The following is a 26688-nucleotide window of genomic DNA, read 5'->3' on the forward strand; positions in this document are numbered from 1 at the left end:
CCCTTGTCAAGTGTTAATGTGGCGTGGTCATCCACGTTTCTCATGAGTATATTGTAGTTATTTGTCTTGGTTTGTTTGTTCCGATCGCAACGTTTGACATTGTCGTCCAGTCTTATATGTAAGTATTACAATGGGGACTCACGGATGTGCCGTGTTGGTCCCTTTTTTTTTGTTCCCGTGTATGCGAGTGAGCTCAACTCGCAGGAGGGAAATCGCCAAAAGACATGCAGTTTACTCTCATCATATGGCCTAATTATATCTGATTACAGTGTACGTTCTGCAGAATTTCCGCACACTTTCTGCATCCTGTGACTACAGATGCTTCATGCAGTATTTGCAGAATAAAAACATGCACCAATTCGTAGTAGGGAGGTGGTAGAGGCCGCGTCATAATGTATGCTGAGTGTGTGTACGTCTTTTGCAGACTCGGTGGCACATTGTCTGTAAATTTTCTGTAGAAAGACCGAAAAGATTTTTGTGATTTCCTTACAAAAATATTTTCTAACAATGCCCCATACAAATACCCCAAATGTGGTATTTTACTCTGCCCTGAAAACCGCATTTGCATGTTGCGGGGTTTTACACCCCTTGAAACTCAGAGTAACCGAATTGGCACGGTTTATTATTTTTTGATATGCATTCTTGTATATTCAGCTTTGTACCACAAGCTTCATAAATATGTTAAAAACAGCAATAGCGTCACATATATAAAACTATGAATTAAGATGCTTAATTGAGAATACATGTAAGAGGCTGCAAAGCTAAGCGCAATATCGCAAAAATATGAAGGAGCGAGGAAATGCGAAGTGAACTGCGCATATTAAAATATAAAAAAATACTCTATGTGCGGGAATAAATTTGCAGCGCAGACTACTAATGCATTTGAAGTTGCTGTATTTCTCATCATTATCATAATGGTTGAGCAATTGCAGTGCCAACTTTTTCATTATGGCACCGTTTTAAGAACATGTGTAATTTGTGTATTGATAAATTTGTGCCTGATAAGTGCAAACTAGTCCGCAAACACACACCGTGGATGACACGTGATATTATCCATATGACCCGCAAGATAAAAAGGTAAAAGAAAACACGTTTACAACCTGATCGAGTTAAAGAAATGAAAGAAAACCTTGCGCGTGCAGTATGCACCTCGAAGGAACACTATTTCAATATAGTACTACCAAAATTTATTGTTGAACAGCCCGAAAAGTTCTGGAATTACTTGAGCGAAAAAAAGAAGCCAGTAGCACAAATCTGCATCGATGGTTCAATCATTACCGATCACAGGGAAATTGCGAGTCACTTCAATTATTATTTTCACAGTGTATTTTCTAACTCTCGCATTAGTTCACCTACAGACAAAACGTTTCACCCATCCGAAGCTAATTTTATTTCATACCCTGGCTTAGTTTCGATGCTAGTTAACTTAAAAACTAAATCTTCTTGCGGTCCTGACAACCTTCCGAAGATTTTTTTGAAACGTTATGCTGAAACTATAGCAAGGTTCCTTCTTATTATATTTCATGCTTCGTTGCCTGCTCGAAAATTACCGGATGACTGGAGGGTAGCCAGAGTTGTACCCGTATTCAAGAAGGGCGACTGTTCATTGTTAGAAAATTACCGGCCAATATCATTAACATCCTCATGTTGCAAACTAATTGAACATATTATTGCCAATCAGATTACCGAATTTCTAGATAAACATTCGATACTGTCTAATTTTCAACACGGATTTAGAAAAGGCTATTCAACAGTTACACAACTTGTCACCGTAATTCATTCACTCGCCTCATGCCTCGATAAAAATGGTCAAATTGACGCCGTATTTCCTGATTTTAGCAAAGCCTTTGGTACAGTTCCACATGACAAATTAATAATAAAACGTAGAAATTTGAGCTCCCTGAAATATTAATCGCATGGATAGCAAACTACCGAACAAATCGCCGCCAGTTCGTAGAAATTAATCAGCAACAGTCTGGCTGTCTTCCGGTCACTTCGGGAGTTCCTCAAGGAAGTGTCCTAGGGCCACTGCTCTTTTTACTCTATATAAATGATATTACTACTTCAATCCATCCCAGCGTGCAAATTAGGTTGTTTGATGACGACTGTGTGCTTTTTAGGGAAATCACTTCAACCAATGATCAAACTGATTTAAATGCTTCTCTAGCTGGCATTACTGATTGGCGCAAAACATGGGGAATGCGGCTTAACGCTGAAAAGACTGTCTTTCTTCGCTTCACTCGTCAGAAAGCTCCACTAACCTTCAGTTACACATTAGGTTCGTTGGCCTTGCAGGAAGTAACAAAATATAAGTATTTGGGCGTCACAATTACTACCAACTTATCATGGAATTTACACATTGCTAATATCTGTTCTTTAGTCTTGCGTAAATTATACTTTTTGCGGCATAAACTTAGAAATTCCCGACCTAATGTAAAACTGCTTGCTTATTATTCATTAATTAGACCTAAACTTGAATATGCATGTGTTGTTTGGGACCCGTTTACTAAAGAAAATATTAAATGTCTCGAAAGGGTACAGAAAAAAGCCGTACGATTCATATATTCTAAATTCTCTCGCTATGATTCCCCCTCACGAATAATGCGTGATAATGGCATTGAAGTCCTTCAGCAGAGAAGGCAACACTTAAGAATTCGATTTCTTACCATGCTTATTAATGGAGACTTATCAATTAATCCTGCATCGTATCTGTTCAGTACAACGTCTAGGCTTACTCGACACCATCATCCCAATTCACTAACACCTTATTTTGCACGAACGGATGTATTCAAGTATTCTTTTTTTCCCCGAACTATAACAGACTGGAATAACGCGTTGTTGCCTGTTTCAATTGATTGACTCATTGTATTACTGTTGTATCTTACCACCTCACTTGATTGAATAATGCATTGTAATATTGTTATGTTTAACCACCCTGCTTGGACCTGTTTTAGGTCTGCAGTATGAAATAAAAAATTAAAATAAATAAAAAATTATTAAGTGCAAAAAAATTCCCTAACCTCGATCTGAAATTCAGCAAATTTTACAGCAACGCCACAGAAGTGTCCCAAGGAGTTGGAACCTTCACGTTCACTTGATTAATATTCCTAGTTTTCTTGACAAAAACAAATAATGGGGAAAACCAAATGCTGAAGTCTTAAGGCGCGCACCTGCATCTCACAGAGGGCCGTGATGCAGATTACCACTTGAGTGAGGCCCTGGCGCAACTAGAAGTGTGGATACGTGATGAAAACGCTGCACTGGCTAAAAACATTTTTTGTTCATTCTTGCATTATCTTCGCACACTGACCTAAAGTCTTGTTTTAAGCAAAAAAGTAAGCTCGCTTACCTGAACGCCTCTGCCGCTTTCGAAGCCGAGACTATATCAAAGTTCTGATCCCATGCCGACGCCATTACGGTGTAGATCGGGCGCTCAGGGGTCTTCCGGTCTTCCAAGTAACTCGTGAGCCGCTGGGAATTATTCATTTTTACGAAAATCAGTCAGCGCTCTTGGACTACCTTTAGTGCTGCCCATAAGTCAGCAGTTGTAACTGAGCAAGTCTATCCGGATTTTTCTATTGCGATTAGCATTCTATGGGAAACTTCACTCAATTTTCGATACGTATATGTATGCTGTCCTTATCAAACCTTATTCAGGCAGTTTTCTACGAAAGAAAGAATAAGAACGTCAAATACTTTGGTGCTGGGACGAATCGAAACCACGCCATAGAAAATTTTCAAGCGCAGGAATCCGACAACATAGCGCGCTGCGTCACGAATGAGAGGCCAGCGAGGAAAGAGTTCTTGCGCACACCGGCGAGCCGCGAATCTCGGAGGCATCGCGCGGAGTTCGCGACGGCGTCACCAGATGGCGCACCATGTGCAGGGTAAAGCACCAGAGAGCTAGGAGCTCGGCTGCGATACACGCTTCCTACGTGATGCGTTTCGATGACGGCGACGCTGTGTCGCTGCATTATTCGAATGATAATCAACCGCATTAACATCGACGCTCATCGAGAGATTGGTTCTGCCAGAATGCTTCTTTTTTCTTTCATGATAAACGTGGGGTTGCTGCAGATGCTATATCTTCGCGCTACCCAGCTGACGGGGTTAGCCAAATATGACTCATGTGTGTAATAGCTCTCCTTGCACATTCTTTCCAGTCGTGAAAGGCTAGCCCGAACTCTTTTGGCGGAGAGATCAATACTGCACAATAATAGGTCCATCATGACGTTCAGGGAATTTAGCGGAAGAGAACCGAGAGTCGCCCTTGTTAAACTGGACAAGGTTGGTCTAGAGGTTACTCTAAGAAATTAACTAGATAAGGTAGGCATCACCCTGCTACAAGCACGATTACTTATCTATTTATACAAAAATCGTATGCCTTGTTTCCTGCAACAACCAACAAAATGCATTTGGTCACGTCCCACTAAAGTGTATCGGCGTATATTTAAACCTTAGCTAAATTTAGCTGAGGCACTCTGTATAATATGGCTTCTTATTTGGTGATTATTTCACGCGCCAACCTTTTCAATGAGCACCGATAAAGAAAGCCGTGCAAATACTATTGCATAGCACGCCTGTTTAAGTCACGCGTAAAACACTTGTAGGTAATTCACAAAACACTTGCGAAAATACCATCCGCGATTGGTCACAGTCGCGGTAGTTGTACCATTGTCACACTGACTATTGTCGTGAACGACGGTGGCCTAAAATCCGGCCAATCAAGAAATACATTGAAGTGTAAGAAGGGCAGTAGTTATGTAAATAATTATTTTCATTTGTTTATATTTTAAGGCTAATGCAGAGGTCTGAATGGTACTCTGACTAATTTTCACAAGGAATGACTTGTCGTGAGTAGTCTTTGATCGGAAAGGTATCAATAATAACGAAAGGAATATTTGCACTACTCTGGTCTTGTTTTATGAATAGGGCCCCAATGACATGTGTCACTAGGAACAGTAAACTTTAAGCGTCAGAACACATTAAAAAGAGCATACAAGCCTGCGTAGTAATCAATGTACTGTGTGTGAGTGCCTGAAAAACTCCCATGTTTCTATACTTCCAAGTTGACATTCTGATGTTAATGCATCGCAGAAGGAACTGCCCATCGACGCGAAAATTCTAAGCAGCTTATCGCTTTAATCATTTTGCGCTAGAATTACTCCGTCACAACGCACCGTAGATGCAGTATCATCACTGGTGGAAGAAGGTCCTTATCGCTGCTCCTCGGACAATAAATCGGACAGCGGGAATTTAGCAAATATACAACTGTAAAACGCATCGGCAGAGCATCATTGCACTATGATTTGTAATCCATGGTATTGCCTGTTCATGTCAATGTAAGGATTTTCATTTTGCCTGCCCCTGCTCTTGCAGCAGTCTTTTTGTAAAAGCCTTTTCGTTATAGTTCCACCCTTTGGCCGCACGGTCAAAGAGGCTATATTTAAGCGCTAAGAGAGAATAATTTTCAATCACTCAAGCGCAACACACGTACGTAACCACAAGGCCATGACCCAGCACATGCTGCAAACATTAAGGTATATATATATATATATATATATCTTTTGCTACTAGGGGTGCGGAATAGCAATTGTCAAGACCGAATTGAATTATTTTCGAATAATGAACAACCATTATGACATATAATATCGCACGTTCACATTCCGTATTCTTATAACTTATCAAGTTTCCATGACACAGTGCCTTATGCAGCATTGTTTATTAAAAGCACAAATAGAGCATGAGACCCAAACAAGTGGTTGCTTCGATGACCAGAGCGCGAATGACCGCGGCACAGCTGGTAAAGTATGGCTACCCAAGTCACGCGCAGCCTGCTCCAATATGGAAGTCCACTTGTTCTATGTTTATACTATGCCCTTGGCGGAGGGGGGGGGGGGGACTTGCCGTACTTTTTTCCGATGTTATATTTGTTTGGGCGCAGTTGCTGTTTTGAGATTTTTGAAAAGTATTACAAAAACATTAACATTTGAGAATACTGACTTTTCGATTCGAAGACCGAATCAAATACGACACTATTTGATTAGTTATTGGGAACTTTCGAATATTCGCACATCCCTATTTGCAACCGTGAAGACAAATCACGCGCTTCCAGTTTGCACTTAAGCAAACTTCATTTCTCACTTTTGTTTTGCGAAAAGCTCATAAACATACCTTTAGTATTTGCAGCGACTCAACCATCCCTTCTTTGTTGAAGAATTCGGTGTCGGTGTTGATGTAGCCGTAATGGAAAATTCTCTTCGTAAACAACTTGTGCAAATGACGTTTCACGGAGGAGTCCTTCGATGCCGCAGCCGTGCGGCTACGTGTTCTGTTGGATTGAAAATGTAAAAAAAAAAATGCACGTGAAAAACGAATTCTTTCACGGGCTTCAACCGGCACAAAGACAACACGCATGCACCTGCTCGACCGAATTACCCTCATTAGGTAACGACCGGAGAGGGCAGCAGTAATAATTGGATGCAATGACAAATATCAAACGCTATTCGAGCCAAGAGCGTAGAATAACCTACCCAAAGAAATTCAATTCGGCACAGAGTGTTTCCTATGCGTTCGAAATATTCACGCTGTAAACAGAACTTCCTGATCTCTGCGATCGGGGCAAAATAGCACCCAGCCAAGTTTCTTCGTTGAAGAGGAAGACAAGACAACGGGGTCAGTGAATCCTCAAAATGAGGAAGCTATACGTCTTTTAGTGGTAACCTGTAGTGGAGGCGTCTGAAATGGCCTAGTGACCTCCGCTCAATTCTTCCAGCGCTACAGATTTAGATGGGAGGCGTTTTAATTTTAGAGGTCAGTTGACACTGCTCATATGGCGTAGTTTATTTCATGTTCCCTTTCTGTTTGTTTGTACATTTTTCACGCCTGCTACAGCGCAATGAGCGCTGCAGCAGGCGTGGATTAACAGATGGAAATTGTACACCGTAAAATACGATACAATGAATGAGGGCGATGTGCTAAGACCATACATCTTGGATGGCAGATACAAAACTTCGGGATGGGCATGAGAGAATGGAGCCAAGTAAGGAATTCCAGTCTTCTATGCAACGAAGGAAAAAGCTGAATGTCAACATATTAGTGCGTGCAAAGTAGGCCTCAGCTTTGAGTTGTGGTGTCATCTCGTCGATGACTTTGCCACGAGGTTAGCATAGTTGTTTTTTAAAGTGTAACGGAAGAATTGAAGATGATGTGCAAGAAATCTAATAATGCTATGCGGCGACGTCAGTAGTCCGAAGTTAAATTCAAGGAACGAAGTGCAGAAAAGGGTGGAAAGTCACGATCATAATGGTGACGTATAAATCTTACAGCTTTCTTTCTGAATTGTTCCTAGCGCGTTAATCTCACACTGCTTAAAAGGATTTCAAACGACAGATGCGTAGTCAATAAAAGGATGGATTAGCGATTTATTTAGTAATAGCTTCTTATCTTTTGGATAGATTACGACGCAGGAAACCACATTTTTAGTGCTTTGTTATAAATTATGCAATCAACGTGATTAGACCATGACATGTTATACGCAAAAATGACACCGAGATATTTTTACTCAGATACTCTACACAAAGCGTGGTTATCGAAGGAGTAATGAAGAAAGAGAAGCTTTTTACAGAAGGACATACGGCCGATTTTATCAAATTTAATGCTCATTTGCCAGGTGTTGCACGAAGTGCAAAATCTAGAAAATTACTCCTGGAGGCGGCAGTGATGATTCGAACAGTTAATAATTTCATATTGTCACGTGGTGGTGACGTTCAAGAACACAGTAGCAATACTGTGAAAGACAAAATTAACTTATTGGGCGAACCTGTGCCCACAAATACAGGCTACACTTATAGCACAACGATAGCGGCGAGCACGGTCGGCGATCGTCGAAAATCTGGTCAACGGGTCAAGCGCGTCTTATACATCAGACGTCGAATGTTCCAGACTGATCTTTGGGACCCCCGTGCCTTCCACAAAGTTTACACCATTCGCGTCAAGTGATGAAATCAGTTAACATAAGGTTCGGTGACAACAGACAGCGGATAGAAGCATCGATAACTTTCCAGAAACTTGGGATACATGCAGGCGCGTCCCGCGTTGTGCGATAAGATCTGTTACGCGGCGAAACGTGTCGCCCGATAAATATAAGTGCACGTGTCAATATCAAACACAATCATCAGCGTAAAGACGAATGTCAGAAGAGATGTTAACAGTCAAATCATTTATGTAGATTAAATAAAGCAGTAGCCCAAGAACGGAGTCTTGGGGCACTCCAGATGTCACATCAACAGCAGTAGACTCGGTCGAGCTGTGAGAGACATACTCAAAGAAATCTTGGAATCCAGTGAACTAGCTGCGAATTATTTAGTACAGCGCTGAATTTAGCACGGAGTTTAGAATGTAATACCCTGTCAAATACTTTAGAGAAGTCTATAAAGATGGCGTCAACCTTGTTGCCAACATTAAAGTTAAGGAAAATGTTATGCGTAAACTGAAATAACTGTGTTTGCGTATTAAAAGCGCACCTAAGCCCATGATGTATGTTAGATAGCAGATTCTTTGATTACAGAAAAATCACTATGTGTTCATGAATATGTTTTAATATTTTGCATGACTGCGATGTTATTTAAATCAGTCTGTTGTTCGACAAAAACTGTTAACTCCTACATTATAAAGAGTAAGCATTTTAGCTAAATTCCACGAGGAAGGAACAGTGACAGATGATAAAGATTTGTTGAATATATGACCGTCAGGTATCTTGATGACCACAAAGAGTAGCGAACCAAGAATGCATTGTGTATCTCGTCCGGACCGGTGCATTTCTTGGCATCCAACTTTAACACCAGGTTAAAAATGCCTTCATTGTTTAAGTCAATGTCACTGATTGCTTCAGAGCAAACTATAGTTGTGAGAAAAGGAATGAAGTTGTTATTGGGTAAAAATACAGTCGGAAAATACTTCTCTCGTACAAGGCGGTATCATAGCGTAGTTTCAATCTATTTAGACTCTTCTGCAATTTCTAACTTCTGAGCTTCGGACAGATGGCGCATAAGCCAAAAAACATTGAATTTCATCTTTCATCCTTGCAACAAGCAACATTTGTGTTTACCATTGTTCATGCGGGCTTGCACGGACACCATTTGCGTTTCCATCTGTGTATTTATTATTTATCACAGCAGAGCGCTCCAGCCCTGCAACTGATACACGTCGCCCCCGAGCGCAGAAAGTTTCCTTTTTTTTGAGGTATTGCTCCCGGCTCCTCCTTTCCTTTTTCCTCGAACATCGTTTTCACCGGATCTATTGTCAGGCTCACTTGCCTCACACAACAGCAGTAGGTGTAGGCTTACCTTATCGGTTTTATTTCATCAATAAATAAGAGCGCAACAATGCTGTTTTTCTCTCTCTGCTGTTTGACTGGTCGTGTCCTGAGCTCAGAACGCAAAGGCTTAGAAATCCACGAAGTTGGGCCCCACTTAAAAATACAACAAAGGAAAAGCAGATGTCAGCCTTTAATCAGAATTGGTTCTCTAGACTGTGCTGTGCTATGCCTGACTTACAGCAGAGTCCACGTGTAAATCTTATCGCTTGGATCTAGCGTCTGCGATCGCATTTATTCGTCTTCGTCTAGCTGTCGCCCTGACGGGTCATGAACATATTCCCACTCGCCCTATTCCCACTACTTGTCCCTACTCTGCTTGCCTAGCATAGCGTTGTCTAGTTGTGTCCTCGCCTACCTTCCATTTCTCTACGGAGTTTTTTATCGTTTTTCAGTCTGCTTACTCTGCTCCTGAATATGTGAGGCCGTGGAACTGGCCCTTAACAAAAAGAAAAAGGGGGGGCAGGTCGTCGCTCCCCAAGGCCAGGCTCACTTGTAATCGAAGGCGACGCCGTACTCGGTCTTCGTGTGCCGCGCCGCGGTGTTGATGAAGTGCTGCACTTCGGACGGGTACGGCCCGCCAAAGTCCTTGGCACGCGAGGCGGGCATCTGCTCCAGGAAGGTGTAGTCGCACACGCCGTCCTCGGGGAACCGAGAACTCGCCTTGATATCCGGCCCATACGTGCACGCCAGCGAGTACGGTGGGATGGGCCGCTCTGTACGCGCAAGGCACGAGTAGAGCAAGCACAAAGATGGAGGGCACATCACGTAGCATCAGCGGGAGTGCTCTAAGGAGCACTACAACGATTTATAGGAAACTATTGTCCTGGGCAATAACTACATGCAATGTGCTTTTGATTGGAGTCATCGGTAATGAGACGGTATTGGATGCACGCCCTTCCGCACTTTGCGATCGAAGCTCTGCCGACGTGAGCCGATGCTCGCGATGGGCCGATGAAAACTTAGATTTTTTTTATGTCGCTAAAAGGAGTACGCGAAGTACTGTTTCCATTTCCAGCCAATGTTCCTAGTATTGACGAACGAAAATGGATTAGCGACTTACTTAAAACGTAAACTTCCTAAGGAAAGTCAACAATCGGCGATAACGGCAATTAAGCCGCGACAAACGTGCCGGATCCGTAAGCACTTTCAGGCCTCAACAAATACTGACTTGCAGGAGAACAGCCGGCAGTAAAGTGCTGTTTTCCGACATCTATTTTCAATGACACAAAATATATTTATTAATTCACCAAAACATACCTAATACCATTGCTTTTCTTAAATGTACAAAACCTTACGTTGTCACTACGCGCCTTCAATGTAAACACAGATCCTGTCAGCTAGTCAACTGTAGTAGGTAAGGTAATTCATGCCTACATTTTTGTTTTTCTCCATTCGGTCATTGCACGTTCAAAGAAAATGTCTCAAGACAGGGTTTACTTTGAGCGGATGTGTAAGTTGTGTGCCGCGCACACGTGAACGTTTAGTTCCGGTGTTGATGACGACATTGTGTAAATACTAGACTGGCTCCGCGCATTAACAATTTATACAAGCGTTTCCCGGCCAACTCACAATGACACATTCGCTGGTTTTTTCAAAGCACCGCGCACGACCTTGGAGCACTTGGAGGCGCTTTCCTCGTCTAGCTGCGAGAGCGACGGATACACATTTCAGATCACGTGCTCCCTCCGATCGCGCAGGGAGCAGCTGAACGTACTTCTAAGGCCAGGCTTTCTCCAGCTTCATTGTGGAGAGGCAGCTGCATTGGCGAAAAACCATTCGGAGTGCCGGTATAGGAACCAAACTACCCCAAGCGCCGAGTGCATTAACGGGCCGAAAGGAGCTCGTTTTTTTTAAGTTGTAGAAAGATGTGATATATTGTGAAAGATGCGAAGTTTTCGAAATATCCGGTGTTTCAGCTAACGCTTTCCTTCTTTTTTTTAAATTGCATGTGGCAGATTGCACAATTGTAGTGCATGAGCTGGTCTGCTCGAAGAGATGGACATTACTTGAAGAAAAAATTGCAATGCAAGATCGCCTAATTAACAAAACATTCAATAATCAAATTTTCAGCTACTCACCTCATGGAACATATTGCAATTTAGAAATTCAAGCCGGGGAGGCGGATCCGCTTGGAATGAATTCGCAGGATGACAACCGTTTAGAGAATATTTCCCAAACGATGCGCTCAAATGCATTGGCGTTCCAGTTACTTTTGTGGTTCCATGCATAAAACGACGTTTTGGTAAGAAAGTAAATGGAACGACAGGGCATTTTCACAGCCATTTTGACAGCGCATGTCTCGTAAATGGTGTAATCTACACATTTATTTTAAAGTCGATACGCCTTGCACTCTTGGTGGCTAGAATTTGTAAATTTCGATATACTCCGCAAGGTAATTAGTTAAAAACATAATTTGTTTTTGTTAATTAGTCGATTATGTAATTCATTTTTTTGTGCAAGTAATGTCCGCCTCTTCGAGTAGACCAACTCATAGACTGTAATTGTGCCATCTGCCAGAGGCAAGTTCTAAAATAAAAATTTATGGGGTTTTACGTGCCAAAACCACTTTCTGATTATGAGGCACGCCGTAGTGGAGGACTCCGAAAATTTTGACCACCTGGGGTTTCTTAACGTGCACATAAATCTAAGTACACGTGTGTTTTCGCCCCTATCGAAATGCGGCTGCCGTGGCCGGGATTCCATCCCGCGAACTCGTGCTCAGCAGCCTAACACCATAGCCATTGAGTAACCACGGCGGGTTAAAATAAAAATGAAAATCAAAGTGTTCATTGAAACATCCGGCATGTGAATGAGGAGTGTCGCACGGTTTCTATATCTGTAATGGGTTAGTATTAGGAGTGTCAATGGGAAAAAGCAATGTCTGTTAAATTTGGGAAGCCGGCATGAGAGCTGGAGAAGGGATGGGACAGCTTGAGAGAGGTCGCATATATATATATATATATATATATATATATATATATATATATATATATATATATATATATATATATATATATATATATATATATATATACATAGTCATATAATGAGAAGCCAACAAACACTGACACCAAGTACAACATAGGGGAAATTGCATGTGCTTAATAAATGAAATATAGTAATGATAAATTAATGGAAATTAAAGTGGATGAAAAAACAACTTGCCGCAGGTGGGAACTGAACCCACAACCTTCGCATGTCGCGTGCGATGCTCTACCAATTGAGCTACCGCGGCGGCGTTTCCCCATCCACTTTCTTGGGTATTTATGTGTACTAGTAGAACCCTGGGAGTGTTAGCCAGCGCCCCCCCTCACAGACCTTGGCGGCGGACGCGGAACGTCTTTTTTTGCCGCAGGCGTCACGAGAACGTGATCTTTTCGGGTGAAGGCAACTGGTCAATAAACCCACATATGCTACCTGAAGGCATCAATGTTGCCGGATTCGAGACCCTCGTTATGTATTACTATTGACCCTCGTTATGTATTATTATTGGTATGTGGGTTTATTGACCAGTTGCCTTCACCTGAAAAGATCACGTTCTCGTGACGCCTGCGGCAAAAAAGACGTTCCACGTCCGCCGCCAAGATCTGTGAGTGGGGGCGCTGGCTAAAACTCCCAGGGTTCTACTAGTACACATAAATACCCAAGAAAGTGGATGGGGAAACGCCGCCGCGGTAGCTCAATTGGTAGAGCATCGCACGCGACATGCGAAGGTTGTGGGTTCGGTTCCCACCTGCGCGAGTTGTTTTTTCATCCACTTTATTTCCATTAATTTATCATTACTATATCTCATTTATTAAGCACATGCAATTTCCCCTATGTTGTACTTGGTGTCAGTGTTTGTTGGCTTCTCATTATATGACTAATAAATATCGGGTCCCTCGGTTAACCCCCTTTCTTCTCGTTTATACATGTATATATATATATATATATATATATATATATATATATATATATATATATATATATATATATATATATATGCGATCTTCCAGTGACGGTCTTCCACTCTGAATGGCTCGACCTCATAATCCTGCAAAGCGCTAATTATAGCCAATGAAATCCCCTGAAGCAGTACTTGCGCGGTTAGCGCGAAATTGACAAGGGGAAGGCATGTGCGGTTGCCAGTAATTGTCAGCACAGTGTGCGGCACGGTAACACCACGTGTAACTGCTGGAATTGGTGCGACCACGTAATTACCGTCAGGTACAGCTGGTCAGTACAACAAGTCGATGTGTGTCAGAGTGGGGCGGTAGGCGAATAAAATCCATGCAGCTCAAACAGCTTGGAGGCGGGTCCACAGGTCGGCAACAAGACGCAAGGCAAAGTAAGCCGGCCGAACAGTCAATGAGGGCAGAATGATTGGCAAGGAAATCCAGACCGAGAATGAGTTCGTGAGAGCAATGCTCGATGACGGTGAAGAGAACGACGGTGTGTCTGTCAGCAATGGTGAGTCGGGCAGAGCACATGCCAACAATAGCGACAGTTCCTCCGTCTACGACTTGTACAACTCGGCTCGGGGCGGGCGTCAGAACTTTCTTGAGCCGACGGCGAAGAGCAGCACTCATAATGGGCACGTGCGCCCCGTGTCAATCGACGCGCGCACGGGAACATTGTCGACGAGAACGTCCAAAAGATTCTTGTCCGAGGGTAAGCAGAAGCGAGGATTTCGTGCCAATGTCGTCATTGCAGCTTCACCCACAGAAGCTGCACTGTATAGTTTTCCGGTCGAGGGCGCAGCGAGTAGGTCGGAGAAGGAGCACGGCGCAACGGGGGCGAACGAGATTGACGACGGGAGGGAGAAGGCGAGCGGGAGTAATGGGGTCGTGTCAAAGGGATCGCAGGGTCAGATGATGGAGCGGGCATAGAAGGGGCGAAGGAAAATGATGCGCTAGGGGGACGAGGGTCGTAATCAGAAGAATAGCGCGTCGGAGAAGTCCAGCGGCTGCTGCAGTGGCGAGTGACATGTCCAGTGTGTCGGCAGTTAAAACAGATCAGCTTGTCGTCCACGGTTCACCATTCGGAGGGGTAGCGCTGTCCGTAAGAGGAGTAAGAACAACGCGGTGGGGACGTGCGTGGAGAAAGAGGTTCCGAGCGTTTGGAACGAATGGATTGCAGGTCGACGTTAGACAACTCCTGACGGACGAGGGCCTGGATCAAGGAGATTGTCACCGGAGAATGATCAGGTGACGGGAATGAAGGGGCCGCCGGTTGTGCCGCTTCGACCTCACGACGAATGATGCGGGCCAAGTTGTCATCGCGACGGCTGGTGGAAGAGGTCATCACAGGATGACGTAGTAGCTGTGTTAGGAAGTCGGGTGATGTGCTGGGATACTCGGCGGCTTTTAGCATGCTCGAGACGGCGGCACTCCTTGAGGATGGTGTCGATGCTGGTGACGTTCGTAAACACGAGCAAATTGAAAGCGTCGTCAGCGATGCCTTTGAGGACGTGATTAACCTTATCGTCCTCAGACATGGTCGAGTCAGCCTTGGCACAAAGGGCCAAGACGTCGAGAATGTACGACACGTAGGACTCGGTCGACGTCTGTACACGTCTGGCAATGGCTTTCTTGGCATTGGCTTGGCGACCGAATTGATTGCCAAAAAGGTCGCGGAGCTTCTCTTCGAAGAGATTCCAGCTCGAGATCTCGTCTTCGTCAGTCTGGAACCATGCAAATGGAGCTCCGTCGAGGTAGAAAAGAACGTTCGCAAGCATAATAGCCGCATCCAACCTGTGACTGGTGCTGACACGTTCGTGTAGGCGGAGCCATGGAGTGTCAATATCAGGACTGCCGACTTCGTTGAAAACACCAGGATCCCGAGGGGGGAAAACGGCTAAGTAGGTCGGGGCTGCAGGCGGAGACGGTTGCGTAGATGAAGTGCCGCCAGCAGAAGCCGAAGTTGAACTGTCGCCGTTGCGACCACTGCGAAGCTCCATGATGGGTACGGGGAACGTCCACCTCCACCAAATTAATGTTATGTGCTATGCTATATATGCTATATACAATGCTACATACAATTTATCTACAGCGAGGTCTGCGGCACCAAAGAAAATATACAGCACCTGCTTTGCCACAGTCTACGACATGCCCAAGAAAGACAAGAACTTGCTAACGCTCTCCAAAAACAGGAAAATCGGCCGCTTTCTGTGCAGGTGCTGCTGGAACACCGCCCCCGTCGCTCGTCGTCCCATAAAGCGGTGAAGGCGCTTTTGTGCTTCTTGAGGACGACGGACTTGTGTGAATGTCTGTGACTATTAGTGCAATTTCTATTAGACCACACGCGTGAGCGAGCTCACCGCTAATGTCCTTCTTTCCTTCCCTCCTCTCTCTCCCTCTCATCTTTGTTTTCCCCTTTCCCATTCCCCCGGAGTAGGGTAGCCACCCAAACGTTATTATGGTTAACCTCTCTGCCTTCTGCTTTTGTCTTTCCTCCCTCCCCTACGTGTTTACATGTGCTTGTATCGGCGTGAATAGGTTTAAAGGCCGTTTCTTTCGTGGCTGTAGCACAGTCTGCTGCCCTACGATGTTCGACGGTTTTGAAAAGCATTTAGCATTGCACTGTCGTCTTTGCGCTGCAGTAAGACAGGTGGTTGAAATTTCCGAAGTCCTCCACTACGGCGGGCCTCATAAACAGAAAGTGGTTTGGGCACGTAAAACCCCATAATTTTTTTTAAAACATCAGTCAACGCCCGTGTCGAGCGCGCGATGTGTGATTGTCGCACCCTGCGCTCGCCACAATCATAGCACTTTTATTATGGCGTCGTTTTTCGAAAACCTCACAAAAGAATCGTACGTTGGTTTAATTAAGTGAAGTCGCTGCAGCGAGACGTGAATACCGTGCTAAAAAGGTCACTCGTCACGGTTTGTCGTTCGCTCCGCAAACTCTGTGTTGCCACGAAACATGAACGGAATGGTGTGAACATCACTCAAAGCAGTAGAAAAAAAAGAGCCTTAAGCGTGCATTCATGTCATACCGCGTCATACACTTTATTAGCTTGATGCAAGACAAGGGCCGCTATTAGCTGAAGTAAAACTAGCGAACGATATTAGCTCAAAAAGTAATTGCAACTTTATCACATCGCTGTCGTGCGCGAAACAGTGCAAGTACGATAAAAATAATCTCGTCTGAAGGGACCTGATGAGGCTATACTAACGTACTGTCACAGTGGCCTAACTTGCCTAATTGAACTCATTAACTGTTTGCATTTCACAGCGAATAAAAAAAAAGAATGCAAGCTGTAGAACGCGCATCAGTAGGTGGAGTAGAGTGTGCATTAACTTGCTACTTTACCTTTGTTTTACAGCAATACACACTCTTTTTCTATACAGTGCAAGATTGTCACAGAATGCACTATTAATAACTGACGCAACTGTATTAACAGAATAGGCGGAATCCAAGCCGAACATACACAAAAAGCCCCGAGAAAGTGCCGACACAAAGACTGCGTTGTTGAGTTCCAGTCCCCCTTTGAACGAGACTACGCGCTTCTTTCGCGTAAATGGAAATGCTGTGCGGATTTCGTGCAAAAAAAAAAAATGTGGCGCTGGAGGGCAATATGGGACCAGCACAGTACAGTCAGCGGGTTTCATTACCTGAAAATCGGGCCGAATTGTTCACAGTGGAATGCCCACGCCCACACGTCAATGCGCGCCGTCGAAGGCCTATGCACACTAACGCGGCGACGGTAGTGCCACCTATAGTTCGACATCGTGGTAGATACTTGATATTCTGGTGCTTTGTTAGAGTTCTCTCCTTGTATATTCTCCATTGAATTGTACTAGCACACTCCATCCCCCACCCTCATTCGGGAGTTACGTGACCTGTATTATAAGTTTATATATATATATATATATATATATATATATATATATATATGTATGTTAACGACAGCACAGTTGTTGCGAAGCTAATCTTCCCAGGTGCGCGATTTCAGCTAGTCACAACAACGTGGTTTTTGTCGCCGCCGATTCAGCAAGAGCTGTCGTTACAGTCAATATGGTCATGCAAAGGATATCGAAATACCTGAAATTTAGCATATAGCTGACGAATGTTCAATCATTAAATATTTCCACATTTTATTGTTAACTCCCATATTCACTAAGGAATCCGTCATGATCGATATATGTATAGAGCAACGACAACATGTATGCTTCGTCTTGCCTTTAAGTAACATTCAATAATTTTTGTGCGTGCGTGAACCGCTATTTTAGAGCGCAGCTCTTTGGCGTCCGTTCCTGGGTTTCGCGTCGGCGTTGTCGTCGGCCTCGTAACCTGCTCCGCCGCCGCGCATGCGCGCTGTCGGCTCTCCGGGCGAGGGAGGATGATGGAAGGGAGGAGGAAAGACTGTGGAGGAGGGCTGGCTACACAAATGGCTCTTTGGCGTCCGTTCCTGGGTTTCGCGTCGTCGTCGGCGTTGTCGTCGGCCTCGTAACCTGCTCCGCCGCCGCGCATGCGCGCTGTCGGCTCTCCGGGTGAGGGAGGATGATGGAAGGGAGGAGGAGAGACTGTGGAGGAGGGCTGGCTACACGAATGGCTCTTTGGCGTCCGTTCCTGGGTTTCGCGTCGTCGTCGGCGTTGTCGTCGGCCTCGTAACCAGCTCCGCCCCCCTTTCATCCCCCCAGCGCTAGCAGCGACCGACTGATACCGCTTTCGTGAGTCCGCTACCGCACTCACGAAAGACGTCGTGCACTTCCTGCAACTCGCATTTACCGTCCATCGATCCAAACCGATGTTAGTAGTGGGGGACTTTAATGTTGACATAAAGACAAACAGCAATTTCCTAACACTTATGCGGGAGAACATCCCGTTCCTCTCGCTCGTAACGCGTCCCACGGCTGTGACAACCTCGCGAGGCACTTGTATAGATCTCGTCTTTGAGAATCAAGCATTGGTGTACCAAGTCGAACATATATCAGTCTATTTCTCCGACCACAAAGCTTCCTTCATGACTGTCAAGAACTGTTAGTGGAGTCTTTGTTAAAGGAATACGTGTGAAAAATAAACAAAACATTCTGTGATAGCGCATACATGTGTTGCTCGATTTCTTTGCCTCAATCTATCGAAAAGGTGAAACAGCTTATTTGCTTCGCTCAAATTTCGCATTAGGAAGTAACGTAATCGTCGGTAATTTTTTTTAAACTGCCCTTAAAAGGATTGTGCGTCAGATACTCATCTGATGACGAAAAACAAATGGCGGAGGCGCTTTTTTCTTTTCCACTGGTTGTGGTTCATATAAATTTCACGAAAGTCAACGTAAAACAGAATCACTCTAAGCTTACGCGTCGTTGTCGTTGTCGTCCTCTTTGTTGTCGTCCTCTTTGTTGTCGTCCTCTTTGTTGTCGTCTTCCTTGTTGTCGTCTTCCTTGTTGTCGGCTTCCTTGTTGTCGTTTTCCTTGTTGTCGGCTTCCTTGTTGTCGGCTTCCTTGTTGTCGTCTTCTTTGTTGTCGTTGCCTTTGTTGCTGTGGTAGTCGTCGTTGTCGCTGCGTGAGAAAAAGATTTAGTGCACGTTTGTTTAATTATAAAACATTTCTGTAAAATAAACTAAGGTTTTGAAATCATTCCTAATTTTAATTGCGCTGTATGCCAACACCATCACAACACAAACTCAATAAGTTGTTTTATTTCTCACATACAGTCTTTTTTTCATTCTCCTCCCGACTTAGGCATGCTTTATGTAGGCGGTTTATACGGGGCGCCTTTAATTTTTGCTGCGTGTTTTATTTCTTTCACTACTGTACTTTCATTATTTTGCAGGTTAGGAATCCAGAGGAAAAAAAAACACAACTACGCAAATCGCTAACATTTAAGTTTTAAACACGAGCGAATATGTTAAAACAATGCATATAATTTTTCTCGATTTCCAAGCTTCTTTTCCTGCCGCATATGCATTAGTCGTTGCCTTTTAAGCAAACTTATAGACGTCTTACCCTGCTTCTTCTTTTTAATAGCTTTACCGCAGAGACCAGCCAGAACTTTTGTGAACAAAGCGTAATTATTACTATTAATACAAGAGTCCTCGAAAAAATCATATATTGTGCCAACATTCTAGGCCAGTTACAGGAAGCACACTAAGCTTCGTTTTCCTTTCGAACGATTTGTGTTGATTGATGAAAACTTTGGCCTTAGCCGCTTTTACTTTATTACTGAAAAAGAGTTCCTTGCTTCCTTTCAATGTGCATACCACTTGACGCACAGTACAAATGATAAAGCTTCCCTTTTTGTCTGTTCGGGGAAACGTGGAACTATCATGACCTATGCAATGGTACCACTTTTTGCTTACTATTTTTATCTTTATGCCTTGTTCTGTATACAGTGATCTGAACCTTAGCTGTACATACATTGAAATAAAACATTTTCTATTAAAATTTTAATGGTGAACTCTCGTGCAGTGATAGTACGCGTGAGCGTAGATGGTGAGGGACGCGAGCTCCTGAGGAGAAAGGGGCCTGGAGGGAAAGAGAATCGCAGCGTTTGCGCCCTTTTCCTTTGTGCTTCGACGCCGCCGTGCTCGCTGTGCATCTTCGATGCGCCTCTTCTTTGCACTTGGGTGCCTCGATGTCCTCCTCGCCCGCTGCTCCGTACAAAGTGCAGACAACGGTGCCATCTACTACGGCGTTGAGCACGCGAATGGTGGACGTCGTTGCAGCCTTTGGCGAGCGCCATCTAGGACGCGTTGGCGGCGCTCGTGTGTATCCGCCATTCGCGTGCCCAATGCCGTAGTAGACGCTGCGATTGTCTCTACCCTGCACGGAGCGGCAGGCGAGAAAGACATCGAGGCACTCTGCACGTATAGCGATATACGCCTGGAGGTGGAGAAGAGAATCGCCACGTTTGTGTCCTTTCCATTTGGGCTTCGATGCCGTGGTGCTCGGTGTGTATGCGCGCGGCGTCCTTACGCTTGCGCGGAACCTACATTCACGGAGTTAAACGTCACTATAACTTTATTATTTATTTGAGGCTTCCTCTTCCAAATGAATCATTTACACGCAAATAATTAGAAACTTCTTCAGATCAAAAAAGAGATTAAAATTTGAGCACTTGCAAGGTCATTGCAAGAAGCCGTACACTTCACGAGTCTACACAGGCAGGTTACTAACTATTGGTTAGTCATCATCATTGCGACACTTTGCGTTACAAACACCATTCCTCTGAGCAAGCCACGCCTCTGCCTGAACTTATGTCGGCGCACTACACAGAATGCGTGTGAGGTAGCGTGCAGGCAAACTTTCTTCAGCATCGGCCCACCCACGTCTGAGAGCAAGTCGTCTGCGTGGCGTGGGTCAACATCGCGCGACAATGGACGACACGTCGCTCTTTTAGCCCGGGATGCCGCCGCAGTTTGTGTCAAGAAATACGCTCACGCAAAATTAAAAAAAGAGACTCAGATAGAACCGGGAAAATAACTCGACATAATAATAACAATGACCCAAATCCAGGAAGAAGATGTAGTATTATGGATGCGGCCGGCCCCAGGTACCAGGTACTTCAGCGAGAACTGTTACCAGGTTATAAAATACGATGAATTCAAAGATAAGGACATTTTCGTTCGCCAAAGTTCGCAGCAGTAAAGGAAATCAGGAAGCGCGAGTAAGGCCCGCTGGCGAAGAATCACAAAATGTATTTTAATTAGACACTTTACAGAGGCAGTCGCATAACACTTGTCATACAACCGCAAAATTACTGTTCATGACCTATTGCATGCCTGCTCGACATTAACCTGCTGAGACACCATACGGTCAAATACTGCTTTTAAAAACTTCACAGTGTTTGCAATGTAACAGTGCATTTCATGACCAATTATGGCTATTGCCACTTTGCAAGTTGAGATGTATAGCTGCCCTCAGTTTCCGGTACTAATTACTCAAAAAATGTTGCAGTGACGTCTCACTTCGCGAACGCGGGTTTTGCGCAAACGTGTGCCCTCCGCGAACATGCTCCTTTTTTTTCAGAGATTATGGCACAACTTTGCTAAGATTGTGTAGCAAAGACGCATTAACTTTAGCAAGCCAGTATTTAGAGCGGTCGGCTTTAGGAATATTCACGGTTTCCAGTGCTTGGCGCGCTTCTTCAAGAGTTGTTGTCATAACAGTGCAATAACAGGGCAAGCGCACATTGCCACAGATGCAAAGAAGAGGTGCCGCGTGCATGCACGGTGAGCACTGCGGCGTCGAAGCAAACAGAGAAAAGGCGCGAGCCTGGCGACTCTGTCCTTCACCTCCAGGCGCCTTCCTCCTCCGGTGCTCGCTTCCTTCGCGGCTTCAAACGTAAGCTCGCCGATTTCACAGACGGGCCATCTATGGCTACGCGTAAAAGCAGCTCTGTCGTAGTATTACTGATAACGATTTCGTGTTCGTGGAATCGCTACAGTATTTTACGTGCATCAGACTGCGCATAATTACGCCTTTTTCTGTCATCTAGCAACACCGGTGCCTTCTCATCTCCATCTTGAGTTATGCTCCAGTTCACTTTCCCAGGGGTCATTCACGTACAAGCTAAATCTGGGTGAACTTGTTGAGAGACTGCGCGCCGCAACAGGTCAAGTCGAAATCATTTTCGATTTTCACATTTTTCTCGAGTGGAGAAATAGCTTTTCAGCTAAGTAGCAAACATAACACAAATTTCAAAATTCTCTAGCGTATCCAACAAAACGTACGTCCAGGTCAACAGTATCAAATGCACGCATCAATTAAAATACCACTGAAAATACTGCCTCGTTCATATCTGACATAGAGCGTTTTATTATGTCTTCATTAAAACTGAGACTATAGAATGTCTTGCTTCATTGCCTTTATTCCATGTGCAGGAAATCACTGCTAATCTCAAACAAACATTTAAGATATACAGAGTGGCTCTCAAGGCGACTACGGCAATCGCAGCAGGATAATCATTTGTGACCGTTCACTTATCGCGCGGGATTTGTGAAAGCTCCTTCAGTCTCTCCTCTTTGTACCAAACGTGTGTGAAATGTTCCAGCCTGCTATTCTGTTTTGTCGGCAACGAGCATATTAAATATTTGAACTAGTCGTGAAGGCTACGCATGACAATGTTGCGGATGCGACACACAGCGCGACAAAGTCATTAGCTGATTCAATAAAAGGAAAGCCTGCTTGCGCATTTTTTCTCGGCTATATGTCGTTAAGATTCCTGCTAGCGTTCACCGTTGTACGCAGATCACGCTTCAACCTCGAAATCTGAGGCTGTTTTCGTTTTCTATGAACACATATTGATATGTATAAGCGATAATTCAGCGAGAAACTTATGCTCACGCGTTGTCTTCCTCGGCATCACTGCGAAAAAATTCAATTATTCAGAACATGCTAGTTCATTCCATCCTTGCCTTATACGAATTATGGCGGTCGCCCTTGTCTCGCTGTCGCCCAAATATGAATCATGACTGGGCAAATTTACAAATGTACCTCTTTTTCCGGAAATCATGACACATTTTCATTAAGATTGTGTAGGAATGATGCATCACCTTTTGCAAGCCCGTATTTAGAGTGGTACGCTTTAGGAAGATTCGCGTTACGCTTTTTCAAGAGTTCTGGCACAAACTTTAGTAAACCATAGATGGTCGGACCCAATACCATGTCCTTGAAATTTTCTTAACTAGCGCTAAACCTTCAAGACTATCAGGCAGAAATTATATGATATCGTCACACGCAATACTGCTATTTTTACCACTGCCTAAAAATATTCATGAGAAAACGCCACGTTGAACGCTGTAATATATTTCGCCACACATCCTAAATCCCAATATATTTCCATACTGGCAGTTGAAATTTGGGTAAATATACATATGTTCAGTTAGCGCTGGTTTCAATTCCAATCTAAATCATTACAGCGAGAGTTCATTTTGCCTTGCCTACATGTCTCAACGACTTCCCGACGGCTCTCTCTGCGCGTTTACCCTCAGTCTGTGGCCAACATCGACACTCTTCCACTGACATGCTAACAGGAATACGGCTGCCAAGCGTAAGTTAGAGCTTGCCTAGTGTACTATTCCATTTCTTTTTCTTTTCAACGCCAAATATTATGAACGTTTCTGCACACCTGGCTTCTTCGATGTGGTGGCTCTCCTAGTACCTGAAACAGGTTTTCATTTGTTTAAAGTAAAATTGTACTTGTTCGTCACACTCATGTTCGCAAAACATAAAACGTGGCTGCAGTAAAAGTTGAAAGCTTTTTGTAATCTAGAGTGATTCGTACGGACAAGCACCGAACCAGTTAGTCCGTGCGAATACACGAGGCGTTTCTACGAAGACAAGAAATGTCTAAAGATTGCTTGCGTCAGATAGCACAAATGTGGGCCTTGAGCTAGTATGCTTGAAGAGGCACACATTATTTACACGATGAATCGAAATGCATAATAGACTAATGGACAAGAATTCACAAGTTAGCGTTTTATGTAATTCCTTACCACATACATTCTATTTTACAAATTGTAGCTGGCGAGACCGCAAGGCGTATCCACTTGAGAAGAATACTGTGGATGACATTGCTTTCGAGGTACGCGCTATGAAACTGGCAGTAAAAATGCACTTTGTAAATGGCGTTGGCAAAACCGCCATATTGGAACAAAATGGCCTTTTGCACTAAAGTATCTGGACTGCCCATGTATTTCTTCGCAATGTTTGTGATTTAATATTTCAAAACTGCTGCCATGCCGAGAATTCGAAGTGGATCTGCCTTACGAACATTGTAAATTTGCCACATTTGTAAATTAAGATATCTGCCCAAGGCAATGAGTTAAAAATAACTAAACCAGTGAATGTTTGGTAATTGATCGATTGTGCGTTGCAATTTCTCCTGTAAATTATGTCTGCCTGTTTGACTGACACAGCTCAAGGATTATAATTGTGTTATTTGGCAGAGGTGATATTTTTTTGAAGTCTTTGCGCAGACACACAGCACAAGCGGAGAGGTTGCACCATCTTAGCTCAGACGTGCTTTGTGGGGAAGTGTGCGTGGCGTTATGCATACGTGCCGGCACAAATACTGCTTCCCAAAGGTAACCAGCACACGGACGGCCACGAACAGCGCAGGGCAAGCGAGAAAGTGTTAGCGATCTTGACCGAGTTGTCAAACATGGTGGCCATATCATCGCGCTGCAGGCTTTACGTCAGAAGAAAGCCAACCTTCGCAGTATCTGACAGTGATAGCGCACTTCTAACAATTTTCAATATGTTTAGTAATGATATATTCGCTAAGAAGCATTCTAAACAGTATAGAAAAGTAGTGTGGTTCCTAACCTATCAAGTAATGGAAATACCAATTCAAGATGAATTGCTATATCTACAAGCAAAAAGTTTAGGAGGAATTCAATTTTATAACAAAGCATATGCTTTGTCATTTTTCCAGTTTCAGCTTTCCTAGATTTCATTGCACAAACTATATTTTCTATACGAAGAACTCATACCTCAACATTCTCGGTGCTGCATATTCTTTGCGTAAAAAGTAAGACGTACTTTTTTTGGTTTGGCAGTAAGCTTTGCCCGTGCGTATTTTTTTGGTTTCGTATACTCCCAAAATACGATGGTGCCGCGAAAACTATTATCACATGTGAGCGCAACAAATCACTGTGATCCAACGCTGAAAACTGTTTGCCTCCCTTACAGTACACACAGATTTCAGCGATGAAGAAAGTGCGAAGTTTGTAGGATGCGCGTGTAAACGACACGATATAGGTGCTAAGTTCTTTTGCCTTGGCTGCTATACGATTTGCTACCCCCGTTGTCACCTTCGTATCTGTGTATTACAATATGCAGCCTCTGTGTAGAATGCATGAAAGAAGGAAGTCGCGGTAACTGTTGTACTTTATGGTCGACACATTACCGCGGTGTCACGGAACGAGAGTGGATGAAAAGTTGAAAGAGCAAAGTCATGAACTCATTTGTAGGGAAAAGTACGGAATGATGGGGTATTCGCTCATTTTGAAACAGCTTGCCTAATGTCGACCTTCTTACCACCACTGGCATGTGCTTTCGGTGCACGCAGTGCGTCTTTTGCTAATGTGATGCAGTCACCCAAGAGCAACGAACTGTCGCATAACGGCTGAGTCGTTCGATCTTACTCGTAGGGATATAAATGCTAGTTAAAACTGCTCTACTAATGTTCCTGTGTAGTCCTTGAGCTATATTATTACACAACAAACAGGCTGCTGATTCATTCCACATGTGGAGCAGGACGTGTATGTGATAAACTAAATCATGATAGCTCAATTTCACCAATTCCCGCCTCCACAGACCAATTAGCAATTCGATCTCTCACTTAAAATCAGCTTTAGCAGGCACTTGGAATGCCTCAGATGCGATGGCATGCACGGGAATTTACAGGGCCGCATTACAAAAAATGCCGAAGGCTTGGGCTGAAACCCACAAAGGGCTTGACTTGGCGATCATTTCCCTAAAGCTGTGTAGGGGTGGCAAAAATGGGAAATGTCTGACAGCACGTGGGGATTAGCTAACGCGAGCTGGTGATTCCAAACATGTAAAACTGGCAGCGTGACCACAATTCAAATTGATGCTGTTAATGGTATATATTTTCACCTACTGCACCTTATAATTATGGCCCGGTGCGTTCCCGTGATGTGTGTGTTGGCCGTATGAGACAGAATTTAGTTAGGCCTCATTACCTTTCGAAGTAGGCTCCTGTGTGATTACCTAGGTTTCTGCAAGAAGTTGTACCCGCACTACAGTATAAGAGCCGACTAAACACAAGTAGCAGCTACAGGGAAGGCATACTTCACTTCTTTGAGAGCCTTACAATAGAGTACTGGCTCACAAGTTCTGTCTCAATGCTTTCTTTGATAAATTAGAAACAGAAAATAACAAAAAATTAATCTAATTATCACAATACGAAGTTCTAGTTGCGTCACACCCCCGCCCCCAAAAGATGCTAATTCGTCATACTAGAAATGGGTGGCTGTGCTGTATTCCTGCTGACTTTTGCTGTTGTCTGCACTGCCGCACATCATCCTGTATGCAAGTGTCGAACCTCAGCTGATTTTCGAAATATATTTTTCAGAAACAATTCCCGCCGTTTCGACGGCGCAAAGACAATATACCTTATGTACTGGTTTATGAGGCCTGCCATCGTTCAAGGCCCCCACAGCCGCTATGGAGTATGAAGTTAAAAGATACAAGTCACGGAACGCCCTGTGCATACTAGCTTCTTGATTGATTCTCGCAAGTCGCTACAAGATGGCACTAGTCCATGTCCAAAAGTTCGTCGGCCACTGTCAATGTGTTCATAGTCTGTCGCCTGTGATTGCATTTATTTGCACAGCAGTCTGAGCGCAGTTTGACGGT

General features: G+C 44.0%; 1 protein-coding gene across 3 annotated transcripts in view; it reads right to left on the bottom strand.

Annotated features, from left to right (window-relative positions):
• The window catches only part of LOC135913303 (uncharacterized), a 93442-nt gene that overhangs the window by 28533 nt on the left and 38221 nt on the right, over positions 1-26688 (bottom strand). Inside the window, exons 9-14 of one of the 3 annotated variants that reach the window (XM_065445890.2) lie at positions 23432-23464; positions 22648-22668; positions 18661-18861; positions 9870-10092; positions 6175-6331; positions 3350-3471 (exon numbers count right to left, since the gene is read on the bottom strand). In XM_065445890.2, coding sequence (XP_065301962.1) covers positions 3350-3471; positions 6175-6331; positions 9870-10092; positions 18661-18861; positions 22648-22668; positions 23432-23464 — 757 coding nt within the window. The remainder of the gene's footprint in view (positions 1-3349; positions 3472-6174; positions 6332-9869; positions 10093-18660; positions 18862-22647; positions 22669-23431; positions 23465-26688) is intronic. The other 2 variants (XM_070541239.1, XM_070541240.1) reach the window with 2 other exon arrangements.

Source organism: Dermacentor albipictus, chromosome 6 (assembly GCF_038994185.2).
Source record: "Dermacentor albipictus isolate Rhodes 1998 colony chromosome 6, USDA_Dalb.pri_finalv2, whole genome shotgun sequence".
Taxonomy (NCBI): Eukaryota; Metazoa; Arthropoda; class Arachnida; order Ixodida; family Ixodidae; genus Dermacentor; species Dermacentor albipictus.